At 42.4% G+C, this 17,790-nt stretch overlaps 1 protein-coding gene across 2 annotated transcripts in view; it reads right to left on the bottom strand.

The window, feature by feature from the left end:
- Positions 1-4,297: 4,297 nt before the first annotated feature.
- Positions 4,298-17,790, bottom strand: part of LOC138981685 (mucin-12-like) — a 145,811-nt gene continuing 132,318 nt past the window's right edge. Inside the window, exon 4 of one of the 2 annotated variants that reach the window (XM_070354695.1) lies at positions 4,298-5,883. In XM_070354695.1, the coding sequence (XP_070210796.1) occupies positions 5,552-5,883 (332 nt within the window). In that variant the 3' untranslated portion in view covers positions 4,298-5,551. Of the gene's footprint in view, positions 5,884-14,341; positions 16,503-17,790 lie in introns of those variants that run through there. The other variant, XM_070354696.1, reaches the window with a different exon arrangement.

Genomic DNA, 17,790 nt, shown 5'->3' with positions numbered 1-17,790 from the left:
TAAACCGATTATTTTGTTCAATAATGTTCAGCTTACCATCCCGAAGAAGGCAGTAACGTGCCGAGATATTGATTACAGATATTAACGTACCTAACCTGGTTACTGGTGTGTTTTCTTTGTATTTCAATAATGTAAATGTGTGACAACTTGCAGGGTACTTGATGTTCAGAGCAATTTTTCTGGCAAAAGACCTTTTATGGATCAAAGAAAACTTTTGTCATGGTGCACAAGTCAATCAATTTGGTTGATAAATAATTTGTGCTGCATATATTGTATTTTCGTAGAAATTCAAATGCAGTCAAATTTAAACATTTATTTGAATTAACAAAGAAACGAAAGTTATTGCGTTTAATATATTTTATTAAGAGTATTTTGAAAGAGTTCTGATTATTTGATCACGTTTTTTTTTTATTAAAACAAAAACAAACACAGAAACATATACATTCCTGTAAAAAAAAAATGTATGATTACAATTATTTTGTTATGAATTAAGCTTGATTTATTTTCGGTTAATTAGAAGTGTTGTGTCTCATTATTACATATATCTTTTTTGTCGTGTTTATTGCAATTTTTATTTATTTTATTCATGTAACCCTAGGGGTTTTTGAAATAAATATTGACTTAACTTGACTTGACATATTTCTTGGGACTTGACCCTTGCAGGTAGGTGGACTGAAAGTAGTGTGTGAACAGAACAGAACCGTCGGGCTTCAATTAGCTTTGGTCGGGCGTCAATCCCCGATGACGACCTCGAAGTTTCAAATGGAAGCATGTTAATGTTATTACTTTATTTGGTGTTTAACGTCGTTTTCAACCACGAAGGTTATATCGCGACGAGGGAAAGGGGGGAAATGGGATAGGGGAAAGGGGGGAGATGGGATAGAGCCACTTGTTAAGTGTTTCTTGTTCACAAAAGCACTAATCAAAAAATTGCTCCAGGGGCTTGCAACGTAGTACAATATATGACCTTACTGGGAGAATGCAAGTTTCCAGTACAAAGGACTAAACATTTCTTACATACTGCTTCACTAAAATCTTTACAAACATTGACTATATTCTATACAAGAACCACTTAACAAGGGTAAAAGGAGAAACAGAATCCGTTAGTCGCCTCTTACGACATGCGGGGTGCAGAGAAATAAGGATGTGGAAAAGAAGACTTTTGGTAAGTGAAATAAAGGTGATGGATCCAGTCAGGTAGAAATAAGACAACAAGAAAAGAATTGGAAAACTGCAGGGAATAGTAGGGAGAGTTTTCTTGGAAGGAAATATAGGTGAAAGGACTGGTAAGGCAGAAATAAGACAAAAGAAGAGAAGTAAAGGGGTGGGGTAGCTCTGTTTAAACGCTCCCGCCACGTGAAGGCGACCCCATGGGAGCCATGTTAATGTGTAAATGTAACAAGTCGCGTAAGGCAAAAATACAACATTTAGTCAAGGTGTCGAACTCACAGAATGAAACTGAACGCACTGTATTTTTTCAGCAAGACCGTATACTCGTAGCATCGTCAGTCCACCGCTCATGGCAGAGGCAGTAAAATCGACAAGCCAGAATAGCGCTGTAGTGGTTGCGCTGAGCAGGATAGCACGCTTTTCTGTACCTCTATTCTTTTTATCTTTCTCAGCTTGTTTTCATCCAAACATATCATATCATCTATATGTTTTTGGAATCAGGAACCGACAAGGAATAGGACAAAATTGTTTCTAAATCGATTTCGGAAATTTTATTTTATTCATAATTTTTATATTTTTAATTTGTAGCGCTTGTTTTTAATCCGAATATGACATATTTATAGGTTTTTGGAATCAGAAAATGATGAAGAATAAGATGAAATTGTTTTTGGATCGTTTTATAAAAGAATAATTTTAATTACAATTTTCCGATTTTTAAAGGGCAGCTGTTGGGTTGTGGCTCTCAAAATCTGTTCATCAGAATGAATTCTCATGTAACTGAAACTATACTTAAAAGTTACTTGGTGATTTTAACAGCTTGATAACACAAGTCCGAAGATTTTAGACATGCTACAATGAAATCGAAGAAGTTTGCATTCTTGGCTGAGTCAATGCAGCCCGCTCGAAAATTACTTCCCTTGGACGCGTGACGTCAGCCGAGGAATCTGCCGGGTTGAACGGCGCTCTCTTTATACCGTGTAGTGAGCGCAATCGGGTTGTCTAGTCAAGCCCTAAAGCATACTTCACGGGGAGGTGAAGAGAAACTTAGGATGGGGTGTCTTCTCCCAGGCCAAAACTTAGCATTAAAAAACGGAGTTTATAAAGTGTCTTCCGTCCCCCTCCTGCTTTTGTTCAGGTGTTCCCACTTGAACCCTGTTTTTGTTGAACTTATTGGCATATAATGTCACGCGTCGAGGGACACAAACACACACACACACAAACACACTCACACACACATGTGCCCACAAACACACACACCCACACCCACACGTGTAATCACACACACACACACACACACGTGTTATCACACACACACACATACGTGTTATCTCACACACACATACGTGTTATCACACACACACACACATACGTGTTATCACACACACACACACACACACACACACACACAAACATGCGCCCACAAACACACACACACACACACACACCCACACACACACGCACACACTCACACGATAACCATCACAATCACAGTTTGACAAATTCATCTTTGATTTTTTTTGCGGCCGAACCCCCCTCCCCCATTTTCCACACTAGATCCACTGTTCCATCTTTGTCTTCGTCTCTCTTCCCTTTATCTTATCTCGTCTACCTACTTGAGTGAGTAACTGAAGAGGTATTGTCATTATCTCTTTCCTAGATTTTCCCACCGACAGAGTTGGTTTTTGTCTTGAATTCAGTACCTCACACGTACACGGTAATTGGCGTGACACCTCAAGCGGACCTTCTTCAGTGTAAAGTGTCTGCTGACCAGAGACACGAGGGTCTGTGGTTGAGCAACTTTATGGTTTAACCGGGTGGACTGGGGGAGTAGCAACAGCATGTGAACCACTTTAGAAATAACTTGTGAAGGTTGCAGTTGGTCAGATCAAAGAAGAGAAGATGGGAACATGGGTCCTGAGAAGATACCACCACACTAATACTTTACTTTGTGCAAGACTCAATCACGCCTACAGCATTACAGATGCCCAGCTGTACTCTGCATTGTACTGTAAACTTCGCAGCGGCCTTATCTGGTTCCTCGGATGACGTCACTGCCAGGCTAACGCTGCGGCGTCTCTTCTTGTGCTGACAGAGTTGTTGGTCGCGGATTTTGAGTCGTTTCGGCCTGCCAACTGCTTCGTTTTCTTGCGGATTGTGAGAACTAGCAGTAAAAGTTTCACTCATTTTCATGGTTTCAAACTAATGATGAAAGTATCTTCTTCTGGACCAAATCAACAGTCTTTAGTTGAATCAACTCGGAAAACTCTTAAACGCGTGTTTGCACGCGACTCCGCGCATTTTTGAGGCCAGGCAACCCGACAGCTGCCCTTTAATGACCAAACTCATTAATCAATTTTTAAGCCTCCAAGCTGAAATGCAATACCAAAGTCCGGCCTTCGTCGAAGATTGCTTGGCCAACATTTCAATTAAGTTCATTGAAAAATGAGGGTGTGACAGTGCCGCCTCAACTTTTACAATAATCCGGAAAATGACGTCATCAAAGACATTTATCCAAAAAAAGAAAAAATCATCTGAGGATATCATTCCCAGGAACTCTCATGTAAAGTTTCATAAAGATCGGTCCAGTAGTTTACTCTGAATCGCTCTACACACACGCACACACACACACACACACACACAAACACACATACACCACGACCCTCGTCTCGATTCCCCCTTTATATTAAAACATTTAGTCAAAACTTGACTACATTTAAAAAAAAAGAGCTCGCTTTCCCTAGTGAGAAAGCAGCCGAAATTCCATGAGATTTCAATACCATTAATACCAAAATGGCACATTCTCTCTCTCTCTCTCTCTCTCTCTCTCTCTCTCTCTCTCTCTCTCTCTTGTTATGGGCCGGAGGCCTAACAAATAAAATTTCCGACTTCCGACTTCTCTCTCTCTCGATGTCTCTCTCTCTCTCTCTCTCTCTCTCTCTCTCTCTCTCTCTCTCTCTCTCTCTCTCTCTCTCTCTCTCTCTCTCTCTCTCTCTCTCTCTCTCTCTCTCTCTATCTCTTTCTCTCTCTCTCTCTTTCTCTCTCTCTCTCTCTCTCTCTCTCTCTCTCTCTCTCTCTCTCTCTCTTTTTTGTAACACAAAAATATAGTTCAGCCGGCACTTCCCTTTGCCATTTTATTTAAGACAAGAACTCATGGTATAATTGCATGGTATAATTCTCAGTAACGCGACAGTAAATAAAGATCTAGCAACCTGAAACGTTTTAAAGCGAGAACAGTTTTCTGTGGCGGCTGTAACAGTTCCGCGCATGCGCATTCAAACTCTAATGACAAGAAATATTGTGTTGCCAAAACCAAACACGACAGAATTAAAGATAATCACCTGATGATAAATCATTTTCGCGTAAAATAAATCATTTTCTGGCTCCTCTCCTGACGGATTAGTGGAGCCAAAACTGAAAATTAACATTATCTTGGGAAGATAATTGTAATTTTCTTATGAAAAGAACAAATTGTCACGTGAAAATTCTAATTATCAGATATATGTGCTACTAGTCCGTCCTAAGAACAGATCATAATGACATTACGTACACAACACATAAAGCGATCGTCAAAACTCAAACAAAACAAAATGACAGAAACATATTCTTATGTATTAGTAGCCAGTCTTGCACTTGACTACAATTGTTTGTACAATGCAGCATTGTAGGCTGCAAGACGTTTAGTTATATTGCATATTGTTCCAACTACCACATCTTTTCATTTTTACACATAGAAAACACATAGAAAAACGAAAGATCTCGTCTGAATCGTGTCTTATTTAAAAGAAATGCGTCACTGAATGTGGAATGTTTTCCTATCATTCATGTGTGAATTGCCTCCCTTGATTTTCATTTTTGAAAAATTCTGAGTAAAAAGATTTCCTCTAAAATCTATGCAATAAAGGAAGCGAACCGAAATTCCTTTTTTCTCTTTACCGCTGTGTGTTGCTTCGCTAAGTGAAGTGTCTTGCGTAACCACGAATTCGAAAAAGATAGAGAAATTCGTTTCTCTGCCCATTAACCATGTGTGCCGTGCACAACAAGCGGGAGACATAGTGCTACAAACAGGCTAGCATGCAAGCTATGATTTATGTGTGAAACTAAAGTTTGGTTATTTGTGTTTACAAACGTTGTGTTTCCAAATAATATCGTCTGCTTAGGTATACCGTTGACCCTAACTTCCAATCTCCACAAAAAGCCTCCGTCGTCAGTCTCCCAACGCTACCATCACTTTTCAGAAAAGGAATTTCTTTTTCACATCCTTTCCGTTGCATCTTTGGGCAATGTGTGCACTTTTTTATGACGTCGCCTGGATTAATTCAAAATGTTCACGATATACCTCCTCTTTGCTCTTTGAAGCAGCAACAAACAGTAGCTCCTACAACTAATTCCCCTTCTCAGTGTCATCATTTCCCTTCCTCTCCTCAGCCACGCCGTCACCAGTGTCACCATCAGCAGCAGACGCAGCATCTTCACCGGTTTGTATGTCTCTTCCAACGTTCTCCCGCTCTATTCTCTTTTTCTCCCGGAACTTCCTGGTCCTCTCACGCGCCTGCGCACGGTGACGGAATATCCGGTCAGGGCTGCCGCGAACTCTGTCCATGTAGCGTCGCCATCTTTCAGTAGGCCTACTTCTGCTTATGTAAAGTCTCTGGTGAGAATCTGGTGGCGGCTTGCTCAGGGTCACATGTCGTACTCTGGACATCAGCATGGCCACTGGCAGACAAACAAAAAAAAGAGAAAAATGTTCAGTTAGATCTTGTTCTTAGTATTCGGAAAAACTGAGCGTTTCGATACAGCAATAAGGAGGACACATTTTGTGTGCACGGTGTGTGTGCGATGGTGCAGAACATTTAGTTACCTGTAGCTTACACAGCGGAATATCGTGTCAAGGGCAACATCGCAAACTAATTGATTGATTGACGCACTTGTTGATTTCACAGGGAAAAAAGTTCAAGGTCACACACACAAAACAAACAAATGAAACAACCAAAGGATATGATTTTGAAAATAACACATGGCAAAGAAGAATAAGCCGGATAAAGGAGAAGAAAACATATATATATATATATATATCATCTGAATCATCGTGAGTTTTTAGTCTTTTCTTACCTCAAAACTTTGTTTATGATGTAACCGAGTGCCGAAACACTATGATCACCTCGGGAGGCGAAGTGCAATCAAACAGGATTGAAAATATTAGGGCTCATTTCTTAGCCCTATAAAAACTGTTATGCAAACCCGAAGGTTTCCATGAACATACAGACAATCGGAAACCACCAGACCCCATCACAAACAGAATTCAACAATCCACCGGTGTTGACTTAAAGGCCAACAACTCGGGTGCAGAGTCTGCTGTGAAAGGAGCGGTAGCCTCCCCTGTCACAATCGCCCCCGTTTGAATGAACTTCGTCCCGAAGTTCCGAACCGGGGGACCACTGTCCATCCCAAGTTCGCAGAATGGGAACAGCACAAAAATGTTCAGTGGTCATATTATGCCATTACCTGAACATATCATGCCGAGTCCCATACCTGCTCGCAAGCGCCAGATGTAACCGAGTGCCGTAACACTACGATCACCTCGGGAGGCGAAGTGCAATCAAACATGATTGAAAATGTTAGGGCTCATTTCTTAGCCCTATAAAAACCCGAAAGTTTCCATGAACATACAGACAATCGGAAACCACCAGACCCCATCACAAACAGAGTTCCACAATCCACCGGTGTTGACTTAAAGGCCAACAACTCGGATGCAGAGTCTGCTGTGAAAGGAGCGGTAGCCTCCCCTGTCACAATAATCAAACACGTGTTTGTGAGATGGAGAGTCAGCTTCATGGGAATCGATTTTTGACTTTTTTGGTGTATATGCGTTTAATAAAAAACTTGTAAATCATTTTGTTTGATCATGATCATTTGTTTGTAACCATGTATATTCACAGAACCATTACTGAATTCCGCCTTACGTTCTTTTTCAGCTTCATCATTCTATCACCCTGAAGAAGCATCCCGTGGGGGCGAAAATGTGGATCATCATTAATAAACATATTCCATATTCATCACAACTTTTGAGGAGATTGTCTTTAAATATTTAGAGAGAGAGAGAGAGAGAGAGAGAGAGAGAGAGAGAGAGAGAGAGAGAGAGAGAGAGAGAGAGAGAGAGAGAGAGAGAGAGAGAGAGAGAGAGAGAGAGGAGGGCCCCAAAGGGTTTAAAATCGTGATCCGTGATGACAAAAAATTCAAGTCTCGTGATCGTGATCGTCATTTGTTTTCGTGATCGTGATGGGCATTATTGCAAAGCATTTTATTTTCAACATACATTTTTCGTTGGGGATTTTGTGAGGCATGCTACTTTTCCAGTAATTGTCGGAAATCCGATAAAGCCGTTTTCAAAATCCGGTAAAGTCAAATTTATTCCGGTGAAGTTAAACAATTTCCGCAAAAACGAACCGTGTGAATATCGCGCAACGCGACCGGGCGCCGGTCTCAACGAAGCCAGCGCACAGTAGGCCTAGTGTTGTTTTCACCAGTTTGGAGGTGTTTTGAATGGTTGTGGGGGGAGGCTAAAATGGGATTTTTAACAAGATCACAACACTATTACAGCCCTGAAAATGATGCCCAGAATGCACCAGATTGCACAGATTTTAACCGTTTTTTGAAAAAATGTCCGGGGTGGCATGCCCCCGGACCCCCCTAATTGGCTCGCCTGCTGTGCAGGCTCAGGTAAAACCTTTTTTGGCCTGTACAGTAGCATTCCTGTTTGTTTTTCAAGACCATGAAACCAGGCGATGGTGTACCTCAAATTGTATGGCAAAGTTGAAAATAAAGAACCCATCACACATACATGAATTTTAATTTCAATCCACCCAAATTTTGAGAAAATGGGTTTACAAGATTTAGCTCTGGAAATGTGAAATTGTGCAAGTATATATTCATGTGTGTGAGTAAGGGTGTGGGAGTTGAATGTGTATGAGTGGAGAGAGAATCAGAGAATCAGAATCAGAATGTTTATTTGCGAAAACTCATGTTTATAGCAAAAGGGTTCTGGGGGGTTGGGTAATCGAACGATCCACGAACATCAGTGTACACATTGGTTTCAGTCTGTTACACAAAAACAATGCATCGTGATTCGGTCCGAAGCATCCAACTTGTAATCCAAGTCGGGAAATAACTTTTCCGTTTCGAACACGGTATTGTTCCATATCAATCGCGGTTTGTCACAAACACACATGGAATATGTGTGCCCTGTAGTTTTGCGACAACAGTCAGTCTGGCATGGCACGGAGGTAGCACTGTACCAGTGTAGACACGACATGGAGGTCAGTCGTGAGATGGTCGATTTCTTCTCCAAAGACGTTGCGATCGACTTGGGGCAGACGCCGGACACACGGGGGCGTTTCCTCCTCTTCTTGGAATGACGTTGTCTGTGCTGTTTCGCAGTCGTATGTCAGGACGTAGTCGTCTCCCCTTGCAATCAGCGTCTTCTTTCCACCTTTTCTTTCGCACACTACTTTTGTGAGAGTGCGGTTCCTCTTTCTGTTTAACAGTTTCTCTTTAAGTTGCACGTTCTGTGAGCAGTGTGAGGCTAAGTCGTAGACATCATCTGGTTCAAACTCTCGGTCCGTTGCTGCCAGTTCAGCTACAGTGGTTTCGTCGTCTGCTGTCTGTGACGTCACAGCACAACAAACCTCTGAGTTGACACTCTCGCACGTGGTTAAGCTTGCAGTGTCACAGTGTTGGGGTGGCCAGGCTGCGTGTTTCACGTGATCTTTCTATGGAATGTTGTTGTTTGACACTGTCACTTGTCACTGCACTGGAATTTGCGTTATCATTTTTGATCGTAGGAACAGGAGCTAAGTCTTTTAGTGGATGAGTTTGAAAGTCAGGCATTGTATTGCATGAATTAATTCCCACCTGTGTTCTCCTTTGCTCAGCTCTGAGCTCTGCTCGTCTCCTGTCTCGGCGGATCTGTGCAGCAGACTTTTTTCGCCACTGGCCGGTTGGTGCGGTAATGGCGGCTTCTTGTCCATGTTGGCTGGCGCTCAGTCGAAGGACAAACACTGTGTCCTCTCCCTCACCAGCAACTTTCCACGATTTAACGAGGTGGTCCGACAGAAGGGTGGCTAGGATGGATTCCACATGTGTTGGTAGTCCAACAATGGTCATCTTGGCGAGTTGTAAAGCAAACACTTAGAGAGCTCCTGTCACGTCGACTTGTCTCTTACGCCAAGGCACCACCGAGTGGAGAGAGAGAGAGAGAGAGAGAGAGAGAGAGAGAGAGAGAGAGAGAGAGAGAGAGAGAGAGAGAGAGAGAGAGCAGGGGCGGCCAAGGGGGGGGCACAGGGGGCTCAGGGGGCACGTGCCAAAAAAAAATTGGAAAGCTGATTTTATTACTATTTCTAAGTTCAAATGGCACCAGATGGCACCATTTTGCTTCTTTGGGCCAAATTTTTTCCGGGGGGCATGCCACCGGACCCCCCTAGCAAATTCGGGCGCTTCGCGCCCATCACATTCACTTTCGATTCAAAGTGCAACCCCCCTTACAAAGCAACTGATCCGCCCCTGGAGAGAGAGAGAGAGAGAGAGAGAGAGAGAGAGAGAGAGAGAGAGAGAGAGAGAGAGAGAGAGAAAGAGAAAATAAAACAATAAAAACAACATTCTTGTTACTGATTACAAATCATGATATGTATTTCTATGTGTGTATGAAAGAGAATTAAAAAAATAATAATAAAAAAAAGTTCTCAATTTGTGTTGAATAAACAATAGATCCAGAGGAGCGAATTACTGTGTGGTTGTGTTTACTTTAACACGTGCTTTCTGTACAGTCATGCAACTTTTACCGTGACCGTGATTTGCCACTGGTGTTCGTGATCGTGAAAACAAAAATCAAGGTAACTGTGATCGTGAAAGCTAAAATTTCCCTTCCCGTGATCGTGATGATACCCCCCCTTTGGGGCCCTCAGAGAGAGAGAGAGAGAGAGACATTATATGTCAAAGGAAGTGTTTAATCCGTGTTGATTTACGACTTAACAACCAACGATAACAAGAAGTGGCAAAACACGTCTATAGTCATGATTGACAGTCTACTTCTGTGACGTCGTGTGACGACGCTTTCCATGTCTACTGGCCGAAACCCTACTGGCCGAAACCCTACAGACCGAAACCCTACTGGTCGAAACCCTACAGACCGAAACCTACTGGCCGAAACCCTACTAACCAAAACCCTACTGGCCGATAAAACTACATATCGATGTCGTCGTGGAATTCTGGCGTAACTCGATTCTTGGCGAGTTTGACCTTTTTGTGCTTTAGATTAAGTAATTCATTCTCCATGAGAAATATTCTCTCAAATGCGCCAAAACTCCAAGACGATGAAGATGTGTATGTTTGGTTTAAACAAAATTTTTATTCAGGATTTCTTCGCATGAACAGTTCAAAACACACAACTAGGACACGCACTCAAGCAAATGCTTATATCACGTGACCAGAACAGTACTAAATTACACACATTTTCGTAATGGTGGACATAACAACAATAAACCAGAGGAACAAATTGAAAGAATGGGGATGGGGAGCTAACTAGGAACAAAGGAATCTACAGAAGATAAAAAGAAAAGGGAGGGGGAGGAGGAAGAAAGTACTAACAACCACAAGGAGAGACTAGGACGAAAGCGCATAGGAAGAGAGCATCAAGTCTAAGACATGCAACATGTAAATTCAGGTAAATGTAACAATTTTTTTATGGAAGGCAGTAATTCGTTAACATGTAAAATACGAGACAAACGATAATAATCATTACTTATACGCTGCTTATGTAATCAAATACGATAACACAGGGAGAGGCAGTGTGGAGGTACACATACGCCTGCCCACACACATATACACTATCAATGCGTGAACACATCCATCAAATCAATCGACCAGATTTAACAATAAACGATTGGACAGACTCAAATATCAATATGTTATTACGAACAGAATAATGCTCGCTACCTTTTAATAATATTTCCACGCGTCTGAAATGAACAGGCAACGAATTGATTGTTGTCAGACGAGCATCTGCATACAAAGTGCAGTTTAATAAATAATGTTCGGATGTTTCATTTGGATCACCGCAAGCACACTGTGCGTTATCTTTTAGATGGCGTTTACACAAGTCTGCATTAAGGTTACTAATATTTAAACGCATTCTGCAGTGTTGAACTTCTGTCTGTCGTTTTCCAAAATAATAATAAGCTGGTACACTATGATCAGGACTTTGTAAATAATGCTTAAACTCGCTTATTGAATTTGTTGTTTTAATCACATCAGGCAAATTATTCCATAAAACTGTGGAGAATGGAATGAAGGATGTTCTGAATATTTCTGTCCTATGTGCTGGTACGAATCTTTCGAATGGTCGTCTTCTGTGGTAGGGATTTAGTGAAAAGACTAGTGGTGGCAAGAGGTTAATTAGATATTGTGGACATTTACCATGAACCATTTTGTGAAATAAGTTTAATTTATGTCGTTTTCGGCGTTCCTTTAGACTACAAAAACCACTTTCTTTGTAAATCTTATCATGGCTTGTTTCCCGCACACCGCCAATTATAACACGTAATGCTTCAAGGTGTAATTTTTCAAGTGTGTTTGATAAGGCTTCGGTACAATTGTCCCATAACACATCAGCGTAATCGAAGTGTGACAGAATAAAAGATTTATACAAGATGTGTATGTTTGACTCGAGTGTTTGTATGTGTGTGTGTGTGTGTGTGTGTGTGTGTGTGTGTGTGTGTGTGTGGGAGGGGGGTTACTATTTGCGATTTTTGGCAATAATAAGTTGCAAACACACACGCACACACACGCTGATACGCACACACACACACACACACACACACACACACACACACACACACACACACACACACACACAAAGACACACTCACTTACACAATGACACAGTATAGTGAATGTCTTGTACTATTTTTCATTGTCAGCAATATCTATCACTATAATTCATCAACACACACACACACACACACACACACACACACACACAATCTGACACACTCACGCACGATGTATTCAGTCATATGTCGTTTTTCGGTCAGTAGGGTTTCGGTCAGTAGGGTTTCGGCCAGTAGGGTTTTGGTCAGTAGGCATGACACCCGGTTTCTTTCCTCTTAAACCACAACACACCTTACAGTGATCCTTTTCTGCACTGTGAACTTTCTGACACACCACCAACCAACCCTCTCTCCCCACTCACCCATCCGCGACAATCACCTTTCAGAAGCATTTCAGTGCCTGTAGTGCTGGTAGGGGACAGAAAGTAGCGACAGACAGACAAACAGACAGATCTCTCTGATACACATATTGTGAGAAAAGCTTTTTATTCAAGCCCTACCCCTACCCCGCTCTCTCTCTTATTCAATTGATGATGGTAACCCTACAGTGCCCGCGGGGCTTGTTGGACCTGACAGTGGCATGCATGCAGCAGTCACAGTGAAACACGGGCAACAGGTTGTCACTTCACTCGTGAGAAAGCATGTGGAGACCGATCTCTCCAATGCTCTATTACAACACAAGCTCCCAACTCTTTGTCCCTCTCCTATTGTGAGTAACTCTCTCCTGCTATTGTATTGCTTTCTTGAGGACTTGTCGGGCAAATCAGAGGCAGAAAGTAGCGACAGACAAACACATACCTCCAATACAAAGGATATCGTAACTCAATCACTTGTTCTCCCTTTCCGTTTCTCTTTTCGCTAGTCCCCCCCTCCATTCTCCTGCCCCCCCCCCCCCCCCCCCGTCTCTCTCTTTCCCCCCTCTCTGTCTGTCTGTCAGTCTGCCTGTCTCTCTCTCTCTCTCTCTCTCTCTCTCTCTCTCTCTCTCTCTCTCTCTCTCTCTCTCTCTCTCTCTCTCTCTCTCGCATACTTGGTGTAACTGTCGATGAAGAAATGAAATGGCAAACACACATAAGCAACCTCTGCAAGGTGTTATCAAGGAATTTGTATTTGTTGTCAAAACTCAAACATTATGCGAAGTCTGAAACATTAAAAATGTTCGTTCATGCTCATATAATGCCTCATATTAATTTTGCTTCGACATTGTGGGATGGCTGCAGTGATGTTCACTTATTGAAACTCAATTCTTTGTACCGTCGTGCTGCAAAACTTATCCTGTATGAATCGCACATGTCTACAGAAATGAAGTTAAACAGCCTTAATTTCCTTCCCCTAAAAACCCACCTTGCATACAATAAGGCTGTCTTTATGGTGATGTGCCCAGTTATGTCCAATCCTAGTTTACACAAGTTACGAAGAGGTATGGGTCTCAAAATTTACTTCCTCCAATAAATCCAGCTTAGCTTTTTCAGGATCATCTCTGTGGAATTATTTGCCAATAGAAATCAAACGATCCGCATCCTTAAAGGCCTTTAAAAGGCAGTTGCACACACATTTGATCACACTATAAACTGCCCCTGATGTCCAGTTTCCATTGTGTACTCGGATAATGTATGCAATGCTCTTAAGTGACTGCCACCTACTTTGGAATTTGCATTTTATGGTGGAAAATTTCAACAAAATCTTCAACACCCTCACAAACAGAATCATCAATAACACACACACACACACGCACAAACACACACACATTCATACACACACACATTCATACACACACACACAAACACACACACACACGCACACACGAGTTCTCGAACTAACACAAAGTGCATTAGATTGATTATGTTGCCTTTTAATAAAATGCCTTCTGCGAGGCTAAAACAAAACTCGTGACTTCGCACTTTAAACTAAAACCATTAAACAATTTACTGACTTTAAAGGACAAGATACATCGAGAAACAACACTGTTTTTGACCGTACGATAGTCAGTAGGTTTCTTCATAACAGTTTTTGGCAAGGCATTTTGAACTTAGTAACTATATCTCCTCCAAAAGGTAGTTTGAACGGTGTCATGCCTACTGACCGAAACCCTACTGGCCGAAACTCTACTGACCGAAACCCTACTGGCCGAAACTCTACTGACCGAAACCCTACTGACCGAAATACGACATATGACTGAAGACATCATGCGTGAGTGTGTAAGATTGTGTGTGTGTGTGTGTGTGTGCGTGTGCGTGTGTGTGTGTGTGTGTGTGTGTGTGCGTGTGTGTGTGCGTGTGCGTGCGTGTGAGCGTGTTTGTACCTGCGTACGTGCGTGTGTGTGTGTGTGTGTGTGTGTGTGTGTGTGTGTGTGTGTGTGTGTGTGTGTCGGTGTCGGTGTTTGTATTTGCGCGCGTTCGCACTCGTGTGTTTGCGTGATTGCAAGTTATTGTTGTCAATAATCGCAAATAGTAACACCCCCCCCCCCCCCCAACACACACACACAAGCATACAGATCTTCATATCGACGTCGTCTGTGAATTTTGGCATATTTGAGAGAATATTTCTTATGGAGAATGAATACTTAAAGGCACAGTAAGCCTCCCATAAACCATCACAGAGCTCCCCGAGCGTCTACATACAGTACAAGCATACTTCCATTTGAACGCTCACCGAACGGGAACATCCTGGCTGCTTTCTGTCGAGCGTGAGAAATTTTCAAAGAATTTATTTTCGTGGACTTGGTCCTCTACAACAATGGCGCCTCGTTTTGGTGCTGGACGGCTGTTATGAATATTCAATACCGGAAATCACGCCCGGACAGTAAGCCTCCCGTAAACCATCATAGATACTGTCAGGCTTTTACACACAGTACAAACACCCTTCCATTTGAACGCTCACCAAACGGGAACATCCTAGGTGCCCTACGTAAAGAGCGAGCAATTTTTAAAGAATTAATTTTGCAGATTGTCTCGAACACTTTTTGGACCCAACCTGAACTCAGGGTCAAACATGAGTTACTTCCCTTCGGGTCTCATTCTATCGATGTAAACTGGCGATAGCCGTGAATCGATGATTATCAAAATGTTTTTGGACCGTGGTGCGTTTTTGCGCTAGACCTAACTTTTAAAATCTAAATAATAAATTGACAGCTTGTTACACAAACATTCTTTAATCATAAAAGAATTCTTTTTTCATCAAGACAAGATCAGTACAATTCGAAGTTGTGAAAGTTTGAAAAAAGAAAAGCCCGGAAGCAGGGTCACGCAAGGGTCGTAGCAGACGACGGTTTATGCATATCGCCGTTTCTCTCAACAGTCAAAAGCCATCGCTAGAGTTCTTGTGAACCACAGCCGTTTGTTTTGTACATAAAAACGTGCTATTGTAAATAAGCTCACATCGAGTCGCATTCAAATGACTAACTGACGACTACATTGTGAAAAAGGGAAACTGGATCACACGGGTTCACGATGGCTCAGGGGTAAGATAAACCACGCAAAAATAAATTCTTTGAAAATTGTTCGCTCTTTACGGAGGGCACCTAGGATGTTCTCAATCGGTGAGTGTTTAAATGAAAGGGTGTTTGTACTGTGTGTAAAAGCCTGACCGTATCTGTGATGGTTTACGGGAGGCTTACTGTGCCTTTAATCTAAAGCACAAAAACATCAAAATCCTGCGCCAAGAATCGAGTTACGCCAGAATTCCACGACGACATCGATATGTAGTTTTTCGGCCAGTAAGGTTTCGGTCAGTTGGGATTCGGTCAGTAGGGTTTCGGCCAGTAGGGTTCTGTCGGTAGGGTTTCGGCCAGTAGGGTTTCGGCCAGTAGGCATGGAACCGTTTGAACCTTCATAACTTTGTCCTCAAACAACAGTTTGAACCTAGTAACTTTCTCCTCCAAAAGACAGTTTGAACCTAGTAACTTTCTCCTCCAAACGACAGTTTGAACCTAGTAACTTTCTCCTCCAAAAGACAGTTTGAACCTAGTAACTTTGTCCTCCTAAAGACAGTTTGAACCTAGTGACGTTGTCCTCCAAACGACAGTTTGAACCTAGTAACTTTGTCCTCCAAAAGACAGGTTAAACCTAGTAACTTTCTCCTTCAAACGACAGTTTAAACCTAACTTTGTTCTCCGAACGACAGTTTGAACCTAGTAACTTTCTCCTTCAAAGCCATCGCCAGCATCACCCATTCCTCCAGGGTCCTGATCCAACATCACCACAGCCTGAGCGGGGGCAGACATCACGGACTGTGCAACGACTTTCTCTAACCTCCGTCGTTGTCTCAGTCTCCGCATGGCGTCCCGACACTGTAGCTGGTACCGTTGGTAAGCCCCGGGGCTGTTTTTCAGGCGCTCTTTGTAGCGTTGGGCGTACGTTGCGGATCGGGTGCGGTTGTCCCCCTTGGTGAACCCCTGGAGGTACATCATGTTCTGTTTCTGCGTGAAATCACCTGCGGCACCCTGTGTCATCAGCACTGAAAGAAAGGAAGAGATACAGAAGCATTAGTAATGCGTACATCTTTGGTTTTTTGCATAGTTGTCAACATTTGGCCAAGATGACTAAGTACATGTACTGACGTTTCAAAATGGAGGGAAAAACCAAGAAAGGCTGTCATTGCACGAAACGCTTACGTTAATGAACAAGACAAAACTGGCTTCACTCGAAACAGCCAGATTAGAGTTGAGCTTTTATCCTGTTCGTATCCATTGCTATCGCGGCATTCTGTCAGCACCTGTCTGCTGTACGTCATCCACAGTATAAGCAGGGACCTATATTTAGATATGTCTATGGTATAAGCACGTGGTGTTGAAGGACCGGGCCAGAGTCAACACACGATGGGTTATTTGATCGATTATAATTATGTGTTTGTAAAACTCTTGGGTAATTTTCAAAATTAGCGAGCCAGCCCTTTTCACTGTTGACCATCACGTCGGGTAACGCATGACACCATTGAGCGGTCTTTGTCAGCACGGTTGGTCATTTCAAACTTTAAGACCGGCCACATAATCGATAGCCTTACCCTCGGGTCACGCCGTATATTCGGCTATACCGAGAGCGCACCTCCGGACCGCGGAAGTAAAGCGTTCCCGCCAACAATCACGGTTAGTGACCTCCATTCAAAGCAAACTGTGTCTCTTTGAAACTACCTACAGCCTTTATTTAAATGTAGCTTTCAGCGAGAAACTACACGTAAACGAACATACAAAACGATTTGCTGTAGATCTGTCAATATTTTAACATGTTCGTCCACTTTCATCTCACCCTACACAACTCCTTGTCGATAAATGGACTGCTAAGCCTAACTATTATTTTCATTGATGTGTCGCGCGCAGATATGTGAAATTTCACCATTTAAAACGGTCTGGATTTTGCTGAAATTCAAAAAGAAATGAAGCAGTCAAAACTGTGTGGTATCGCACCCCTGCAATACAATTGCCTCCGTGTTGGAGACTATACACAGCATCACGATCATTGATTGAGCTAAAGAGTCCGGATGCGGAGGCGCACGCTCGATATAGCCCTGAATATACGGGGTGCGGGTGCTTGGTTGTATTGATATTGTGTTGGTGTATGTATTGTGTTGGTGTATGTATGGTGTTGGTGTATGTATTGTGTTGGTGTATATATTGTGTTGGTGTATGTATTGTGTTGGTGTATGTATTGAGTTGGTGTATGTATTGTGTTGTTGGATGTATTATGTTGGTGTATGTCATTGTGTTGATGTATGAGTGTGTGAGTGTGAGTGTGTGTGTGTGTGTGTG

Source organism: Littorina saxatilis, linkage group LG12, assembly GCF_037325665.1.
Source record: "Littorina saxatilis isolate snail1 linkage group LG12, US_GU_Lsax_2.0, whole genome shotgun sequence".
Classification (NCBI taxonomy): domain Eukaryota; kingdom Metazoa; phylum Mollusca; class Gastropoda; order Littorinimorpha; family Littorinidae; genus Littorina; species Littorina saxatilis.
This window is presented reverse-complemented; position numbering and strand designations above follow the sequence as displayed.